This window comes from Genypterus blacodes, unplaced genomic scaffold (genome assembly GCF_046128005.1).
Source record: "Genypterus blacodes isolate CSIRO-AG114 ecotype Tasmania unplaced genomic scaffold, CSIRO-AGI_Gbla_v1 ptg000070l_1, whole genome shotgun sequence".
In the NCBI taxonomy this organism is placed as follows: domain Eukaryota; kingdom Metazoa; phylum Chordata; class Actinopteri; order Ophidiiformes; family Ophidiidae; genus Genypterus; species Genypterus blacodes.
Window position 1 is genome coordinate 2,717,219 of NW_027466880.1, and position 9,514 is coordinate 2,726,732.

General features: G+C 40.2%; 1 protein-coding gene across 2 annotated transcripts; it reads right to left on the reverse strand.

Moving 5' to 3' along the window:
* Window positions 1-93: 93 nt before the first annotated feature.
* On the reverse strand, window positions 94-9,514 carry thoc7 (THO complex 7). 2 transcript variants are annotated; one of them, XM_076156431.1, is made up of 9 exons: window positions 9,430-9,514; window positions 8,216-8,343; window positions 2,086-2,206; window positions 1,767-1,894; window positions 1,565-1,651; window positions 1,050-1,107; window positions 846-912; window positions 659-728; window positions 94-259 (listed from the first exon to the last, which is right to left on the reverse strand). In XM_076156431.1, exons 2-9 carry the CDS (start codon window positions 8,259-8,261, stop codon window positions 198-200), a joined length of 639 nt encoding a protein of 212 aa, XP_076012546.1. In that variant the 5' UTR covers window positions 8,262-8,343; window positions 9,430-9,514; the 3' UTR covers window positions 94-197. The 2 variants fall into 2 exon arrangements, with proteins under 2 accessions (XP_076012546.1, XP_076012547.1); XM_076156432.1 differs by lacking the exons at window positions 8,216-8,343; window positions 9,430-9,514 and adding an exon at window positions 2,453-2,548.

Here is a 9,514-nt window from a genome sequence, read left to right on the forward strand (position 1 = left end):
CAATTCTCAAATTAAACATACATTCTTACAAATTAATACTTTACGGCAACACCACCGTGACATCCTCTCATTTCAGTAACCAAACCAACCAAGTTGAGAAGACAATTGTCGACTTTATTCAAAAATATATACAAAAGCTCATCTTGGAGGAAAAACAAAATCATTGTAAAACAGTTATTTCTCTGATCTCCACAGATTTATTCGCCGTTCTCTGTGGGGCTTTCTTGATTGTTGTCATCATTGTCGGATTTCTCGTCATCTAACGAGAGATACAAATGATTAACACTTTTTCAGCAATTCTTGGTGCTGAAAAATGTAGAAACCATGAGCCACGGTGCTTAAAGAACTTAATGTAAGATTGCACTTCATCTATGCTCAGCAATTCCAAATAATGAAGTGATAAAATGCTTATTCTTTACCAGTGTGTGAGCGTTAACTGTAGTCTGAATGAAGTAACTGAGCATGCATGGGAACTCTGTGTTATGTTGATATTGTAAATATTTTAGGGAGACTTGACACCCTAGAGAAAGTTATTACATCAGTGCCCCTCACACACCATTAGCACCTGGAAATCCTCTAAACTTTGAATTACATCAGAAGCTTTCTAGAGCAACATCATTGCCAACATAGCACCATAGAAACACTGTTGGTTACTCACTCTCAAGGGTTTGCTGTAGTTCCTGTATGGTGCTGAGGAGAACATGGAACTGTTTCTTCCTCAACTCCAACTGCATGGGACAAACAAAAAAGAAAAGGAATGAAACCTTTTAAACAACAGTTCACTGGCAAAGACATGTGGTATTTGAACACACAGATAAGAGGACAATGAATATATTTTGCTTTACCTTCGCGTCTACATTCTCCTTGATGTGGGACAGCTGCTGGAGTTCTTTGTCAAGTGCTTCTAGCTGTCTGTTAGGGGAAAAGCAAAATTAAGCACATAATCCGTAATTTCCGTGGCCGTAGCCAAAACGGGTCTGCTCAAGTAGAATGAAACATAGAATGAAACAATTCATCAGTATCTGGAGGAAATGAGAGCGCTGACTTACTTTAGTGTGTCATGTCGGTCTGGGTGTTGCTGAATAACTTTAGCCAGAGCGTCGTATTCTGCAAAACAACATATAAGGTAAAGGCTGGGAAATCTACAAACAAACAAAATCTAGAATGAGCAGGACTATGACTATAACACAACTCATTCAAACTAAAATTGTTTTTAAAAGGCATTTTATTTGGTTACCAAGACAGAAGAAACCTAAACCAAGTACCACAAACAGATTGATTACTTAATTTAGATTTGATCTTTTGAAAATGTTGTGCATTCCTTGTCTGTAACTGCTTATATGACTTCAGGCTACAATCAAATATGTTATATACAAGATAAAACATTGTATTCTATGAAAGCAGTCCTTTGGATATAATTAATCAATGTGATTTGTTATTTTAGGATTCCTGCTTTTTTCTTTCTCTACGTCCAATGATCCTTTTTAGTCTCCCTTAACATTATTAAAACATGCCTTCAGATGAGCTCTCATGATTATGTATTCGGCCCTGGAGACATAATTACCTTGGCGATTCTTTCGTACTCTCTTTGCCCGCAGAATTTCCTTTTTGCACTCTGATATCTTCTCATGTGCAGACGTGATGCTTTGCTCTACAAATTGAAAAACAAGGTGATAGGATATGTGAGAGAATAGATGTGCAGAACATGATCATTTCAACAGCCTGTATCCATTTGCCTTTCTACGTCTATGTATCCTGTAACTTACCTATGTCTGAGTAGATTTTCTCATAATTCTCCATTTCGCGTAGATTCATGTCATAAACCATCAGTGTCTTCCCCATGGAGAACTCACACTGGGCCAACGTACCCAACATCCTCTGATACTGTGTGAAGCTGAAGGAAAACCCACAGATGTTTATGGCAGTTTTTGACGCGAAAATCAGATTAGATTAGATTCCACTTTATTGTCATTGAGCAAAGTACAGGTACGGGCTAATGAAATGCAGTTAGCATCCAACCAGAAGTGCAAAATGTACTACAATACAGGATAAACAATATATACACGACCAGCGGAGCAGACTTACCCTTCCTCCGATGTACCGGGCGAGTTGCACCATTTAGTGAAACTCTTCAGGAGCACGTTAATCCTTCGGTCATCTCCGGCTCCATCCCCGTCAATAAGAAGACGTTTACGAATAACTTCATCTGAAATTAAGTGGGGAGTGTGGAAATTAACAGTTTATAAAATACAGAAGGTAAAAGCGTGTGAGCTAATAATTAGCTTAGGGTGCTAACGCCGGGTCTTTATGATAGCTTTGTGATGAAAGCTTTGTGTTTCCGTGCTTTTTTGATCCGTTCGCTTCGGAATACTGAATGTATCTAGATCTGGCAAGTAACAACACACGATTATCAACTGTGTATTAATGAATTATGGAGAGAATAGTTTCTTACCATCTGTAACGGCCCCCATGTTAGTATCGACAAAAACTTTATCGAACAACCGGAAAATGACAAATCGTGCCGCCCTCTTCCCGAAACAGCCCGGCGCTGATTGGCTACCGCATTATTGTTTGACTTTATAGTAAAATAAATCGCAAATCACAACACCTTCTTTAAGCAGATACAATAACTAACACTTTTTTAAAATAGTTTTTACTTAAAGAGCGTTGGACGTTTAAGAGATTAAATTGTTATCTACAATAATTCTCTGGAGTGCGTGCGTCTTGGCGCCGTGACGTCTTCGTCCCAGAATGCAATCTGGTAAACAGACATGGAAGCACCAGGTGAAGACCTCCACAGTTGCTGAGCGCTGCATTCGCTCTTTTCCACCGTCTTGTGTCTCCTTCGCCCAGCGCATCCAGCACATTTGTATCTGCACAGCGTCACGTTTGCATCTACAGCCTCCAGAGCTTTGGTAAGTGCGAAATTGTACTTGATCCGTGACGACTGTTAATGACTTGTGCTGTGCTGTCAGCCCCTTTCGCCAGCTTCATCGCTAACGCTAGTCATGGCTGGCTACAAGCTGGAGCTAGCAGGCTAATGTAGCCACTTGCTCTCAAGTAACGTTAGTACCAGTCACAGCCCCATACAGGGGGGAGGCTGTTCTAATGACACACCCGCAAAACGTCTCAATATGTTAACCGAGTGTATATTTTCACATTCATTTTCATCTGGACATTTCCTAATTTTGAGTTTCATATAAATTAGCATGTATAGGAGTGGGAAATGCTAGCCCAGAAAACTGCTGGCTTCTGATGGTCTCAGCTAATGTTAGCGAGCTAACTCAGTTGTCCTGTCAAGTTATGCACTTGATGTCAACCTACTTTCTCGTCGTTTTCTCACCAGACAGTCCAAACGGAGGTGGTTTTTGTTCCACACACAGATACACACATACACACACAAACACATAAGTAGACATTTTCCCACAAACTGAATGTTTTTGGCATTGTGTGTAACAGACACATGCCTGATAATTCCTGTGTGTCATGTTATTGAATCACTACAAACATGTAATATTCTGATATATACACAAGGGATTTAGTTTCTATTGTTTCTCCCCCATGGCTTTACAAACAGTGGGCCACCGGTTGTCATTATGGACACACCAGTACATCAGCTGGAGTGGTTGTGAGGATTTGCTGGGAGTTGTTTTGGTTTAGTTATGAGGCCTGAAAGTACTCGGCGTAGAAATGGATACTTGTCGTGTGATTTACGCATGAGAAATATGTTGATCTGAAATGTGTTGAAATTAGAGCTCCAGTTTCCTTGTGAACTCGAGCACCCGTTCAGGCCTCTCTTTGTTATTGTGTTAGGTGCATTGAGAATTTTGCCACCAAACGATGACAAAACAGTGGTTTTTTTTCAGTGTGCAATATAAGGCTTTTTTTCAATACCTTGATTATTTGTGTTTATGGAAAAGTTGCAGAATTGAATATCACAGCAATATCATTCAGAGGCTATGCCCATAGTTTTGTGTGTTAATGAAACTGTGAAGATGTATTTGTAAATCGTGTGCACAAGTCTCTCACCAGTGGAGTGAATTCTGTAAATGAATTAAGAATCGGTGAGAGCTGTAGATGCGTAATCTGCGTAACAAGTCACTTGTTAGACGTAGTCTCTTGTGATTTTTGAAATGGCATGTGTAAGTTGATGCTGTCAATACATTGGCGAAACAGATTTCGTCCTCATACCAACACCTAGAAAAGGAAATTCCTCCACATACTACTCGTCACTTTGGTTTCAGTAGCCCCTGTCTTTCTAGCACAAGGCCTACCGTAAAGAATGGAAGAATGGTTCTATGCTGTTACACTCCCCTGTAGCAGTAGCTTTCACAGATAGTCATTATATTGGAGCAGACGGTATACCAAATATGAATTTAATATCACCTTCACACCCAAAGACATGTCATTTAAAGCAGGATGTATGTTCTGCTTAACCAGGTCATGGCTACACGTGGAGATAAAGCCTGCATATGTTCAGACAGCAAAGGTAGTAGTTAAAAGTCAATGGTGTCATGGTCGCTGTTGGCCTTTGCAGGATTTAAAAGGGATTACTTGGGGACTGTAGATGATGGTAAACTACGGATAGTGTTTACTGGACTGGATTACTGTGGAGTGGTGAAGAGCAGACTTGCTGTCCACACACACTCTCATGAATCCTAGTCCACTGATCCACTGACTACAAAGACAAGAAAATCCTAGACCCTGTTACTGCCTCACCTAGACTCACTTTGTACATGTATGTCTGTGTGTTTCAACAGACTTCCTCTGCGGTGTGTGTGGCAGGCAGCCAGTGAGCACCTAAACTGATGAGGATCGACTGATTGAGTTCAAACAAAGTTCCTTTTTTCACTTTTGCCAAGGTAAGAGTCTCACATTTACGTTACTCGCTATAATGCTGTGTGTTTGTTGTTGTCGCGCTTGTGTGTGTGTATTATGTGCAGTGGTGGCGTTTGACTTAAGAGCAGTAATTGATTTGTGACGAACAACATTCCCAAACATCCAGGATCGTATTAGTTCCAACAGTACTGTTATTGAGACCGCTTATAAAACACTTTGTTAAAATGTTATTTGAAATACATATATATATATACACACACACACACACACACAATGATATTATTGTGACTTAAAATACTCCATGTGATGAGGTGAGTAAAGCGGTAGAACTGGCTCCATTTCTGACTGCCTGTGGGTGCATCCTACAAAATGTGTAACTTAGAACCGTACTACCTGACAGCCACGTCCACCTTATGTAGTGCCTTGCATTGGAGTTTGAAAGTAGGTACGGTTTACATTTTTCTTTCGTCACACAAACCTCATCACTGTCCGCGCTTACGACACTGTGCTGAGGGAAGCGATCTCCATTTATATAACTCTTCACACCGCAGTAAGAGGGGCACACAGAAGACTCAGAATTCCTATTAACAACCTGTCCCCTCTCTATGACTACAGGCTGGTCGGACATCACATTATGTCTCATCCGTCCTATTGAAGCAAACTGAAGCTGTAAGAAACTGTCCTTAAGGGAAATATTAACAGAAATATTAGTGCAGGCTCATTTGACATCAAATGCATTTAAATCATTTGTTCTCCCTATGTGAACTGAATATTGGTAGAGTAATTTAGTACCGTTACATTTGCTCCTTCATTTAGTGACACCCATACGTTTGTCAACCCCCGAACAAAGAAATGGATCCTGTACCATTTAGCTGTGGCCTCTGTGTGTGTATATGAAACAGAAGTAGTGATATTGGCAGTGGAGTAAGCTTTACAGGTATGGGAAAGTTATTATTGCTCTTTATGGAAACAATATATCTATCAAAATACATGCTGTTAGACATGTTTTATCCCTGTAGATACTCCAAGCTGGCCAACTGTTTAACACTAAACACAGCTATGGATCTAGAAATGCAGCTTACCCAAAGTACAGTAAAGTAGCTTCTGTACCAGGTGTAGTATTATGTACACAATCTTATGATGGATCTTTTAACTGAAGTTATTTCAGAGGTATTACACGTCTGAAATTAAAGCACATACCAGCTTCTTGGTCATAGGTTTTTGGAAAGATAAAGAATTTGGGATAGTTTAAACATATTGTCTGTGAAGGTTCCCAGTCATCCCGGTCATGGTATCCCAGGAAAGTAAATCCTAGGCGGCTGGACTTGCTGAGCCTTCAAGTCTTCAAGCCTTTACCAGCAAGTCCAGTTGTCTAAGATTTACTGTCCTTGGTTCAAACATATTGTTTTACTTTTTACACCCACAAATCACCGCCACTCACCATCCACAGACTGATCTGGTCTTTTAAATGAAATCTTGCTGTCATGGGCTAAAATGGACTGGCAATAGGAAACTATTACTAACCTTCAGGTGACAACACTGAGGGATGTCACTCAGCGGTTCTGGGGTCATTTGTTGCTGAGGCTAAATAGGTGAAGATGTCACAGTGACATGGACTTGTGTGCTCTTCTTGAAAACTGCTGGTAATGTTTTGGGTCTGTGGAAAATGTCTTTGTTGTTGATGTTGTGACTGTCACCACAACAAGCACATATGCATGTGGGAGATATTGCCTAATAATTTACATTTTGCATTGTCGTGTACACCACTGAAATTAAAGAGTGTGATGTGAAAAACCAGCGATTGCCCTAACATCACACTTGTGAATTCATTCAGCCCATGCGTTGTTGGCTTCCAGCATTGTAACAGAGTCGCAACCGATCGGATAATTTGAAAATGAATATATGCGTGTCTTAGCTGAGCTTATCACAATTGTTTGTAATGGCTGCTTCTTGATTGTCTCACCTCAGCTCCCACCCACGTTTTGCACCGTCACCCAAATTCAGATTGTTTGGTTTCAGTTCCATTATAGAGGATGTTATGAGCATTCAACACTTCAGCTTTATATTCCCAGACAAGATTGGGGGTCAGAGTGGGGAACATTAGGCGACGTGGATCAGTTTCCGACTGAGCACATAATACAAACCAAAGTTATCTAAGAATAAATAACTTTTCCCCGGGAGACATCTAGTAACATCTTATTTTGGGCTGTCTAGTAATCAAGGGAAGCAGGGCAGGACGGGGTTCTTAATTTGTATTTCTAAGTTTAGAGTTTAGCCACATATATGTCTGAAGTTAGCTATGCAGAGCCAGGGTCATTTTCACACCATGGTCCTCGAGGTAGATGCCAAAGAGGAATACATTTTGATGTTATTGTCATTCATCAGGTGGATCTTCACACATCCACGAATTTATATAAGAAAAACACTTTAGAATGCTGCGTAAAGTGGAATTGGTACTGTTTGCTGTCAAATTAAGATTCAGCGATTTGATATGCACACATCAGAATGGCGGGTGGATAGAATCAAGCACTCCATATACATTAAAAAGCACACTAAGACCAGGAATGTAAGGAAGGCCAGTCAGTGTATTTCTTTCTTGGTCGCTCAGATGAGTGGCTTTATTCTGAATGGGAGATGCGTGTCAAAACAACTCGTCTGTACGCTTTTGGATTTGATCACTGCTAATGTACAGCGTCCTCATTTGAAAGTGTTCAGGCAAATGTGGCTTTGCAAATCTGTAAAGTGTAGCTACTCTGTGGGTGTGTGTGTTTAATTCAGTGGTTGTTATTTAATAAATACTTAATTAAACTCTTATGAAACACTTATCGATGGCAGTAGATCAGAGTCACTAATTCTTCAAAAATTCTTACTGTTGAAAGTGAGAAGCGGGGTGTTTTTTCTCACCTCAAAGCCACCTTCTATGTGTGTTTTATAACCATGAGACAGCATGTTGTTGTCAGGCATCCACTAGGGTCACAACGCGACTGTTAGGTATGCCTACATCAACACATTCATGCTTTGTGTTGTGGTTATCTAGAGACAAATTGAAATACCTATGATTCATAAAGCCCTCGCTCCTTTAATCACCACTGGAGAAAACCTTAAAAATGTTATGAGCTGGATTTGGTTTATAAAAAGTGCTATTATTGTGAACATTTAGCTCAGACTGTATTTTCACAAGTCAGCTGTAGATTTTCCAGGAGCCAAGCAGCATCATTGTAAGACAGCACTCGGTGTAGCAGGGGTATACACTATGATGCTTCAAAGTAATGGTAATGTCATAATACTACACATACTACAGCTGTATGTTTGTGCATACTTAAGTTAAAGGACAAGTAAAGGAAAAACCCTACATAAATGTATAGCTTCAATGCACCGCGGCATAGATTGAAGTCTGGATCTCCACTGCCAGGATGGAACATCTTCTTCTAAAGGAGTTTTGATGATGGTAGAGGTAGGCACTTTCCATCACGTGGGTCCAAAACTGTTCAGTTGAGTTAAGATCTGTGTGAGTGAAGTCCACGTTTAACAAAGCATTCAGTGACCCTATGTACACTAAGGCTATCCTGGTAGAGACCACTGCCATTGGGTAGAAGTATTCCCCACAAAATAAAGGTCACCAGTCAGAATAATGTGACCCTTCCATCAAAACCATCATGCCACCCACATTACAATTTAGGAAGAAACTTGACTGCTATTGGCCAGGGGATGTCTAAGAGAAGTTCTAACATGCAGAACTTGATTTAACACCACTGGTGGCTTCATTACTCCCTTGAATATATCCCAGCCTGCATCACTCTTCTCAGTCGCCTCGTTTAGCCTCATGGCAAGTGCAGTTTTAAGACTTTCATCACAACGCTACATCCTTATTCTGTTCCTACAGAAATTGTGCAAAGACTTCTTCCCATGATTCCACTCATCAAATTTTTAAATTTCCAAATTGTTTATTTGTGTTAAAAAGGATCATTAATCTGTCATTTCCAGACGTAAGTCAGTTTGTACTGTTGGTTTAGCAATAAAATGGTTCTTTTGAAATCTTAATGTAATTGTAAGGGAAAAGTACAGATTTTCACATTTCTTCTTTTGATTTCCATATATTTTGGGGTATTTGCTTTTAGAGGAAAACACAAATATTTTATATTTCCCACTGAAGTATCTTCAAATGTTACTTTTTCCTCAGGAGCTTCCTCAGTACCTTGTAGCTTAAGTCACTTCACCTACACTTTTCACCCAACGCAATGTATGAAATATTTAATAATGATAATAATAACAACCTTTATTTGCATAGCACGTTTCAAAGCCCAAAGTGCTTAACAAGACACGACGAATCTAAAAGTCAGAACAAGCATAACTAAAGTAAATGACCCTAAGAGTGCATGAGTATTTAAGGAGAACATAAACAGAACATATACAAACGCTGCCTTTACCGGAGATATATACAGCATATTGCATAGATGGCTCCCCATTCAGATAAAGCGATAATTTCATCAGTTAATATTTGATATGTGCGCTCGATAAGCACTAAAGGTTTTTGTTTCGGAGGGGCGGGTGCGTCGAGATCACACGCGCTCGCTCGCTCGTGTCACTCACCCGAAGGAGTGAAAAACCCCGAGTCCTCCCCTCCGCGCGCGGCCCTCGCTCACGCTCCTCTGTGTTGTTACATTGTAGCGGAAAG

Coding starts and splice junctions, on each gene's coding strand:
- thoc7 (XM_076156431.1), bottom strand. CDS start 8,261: ATGTTCCATCCTGGCAGTGGAGATCCAGACTTCAATCTATGCCGCG. Junction 1,895..2,085: donor CCCGGTACATCGGAGGAAGG/GTAAGTCTGCTC, acceptor GTTTTCCTTCAG/CTTCACACAGTATCAGAGGA. Junction 913..1,049: donor GACCGACATGACACACTAAA/GTAAGTCAGCGC, acceptor TTCCCCTAACAG/ACAGCTAGAAGCACTTGACA.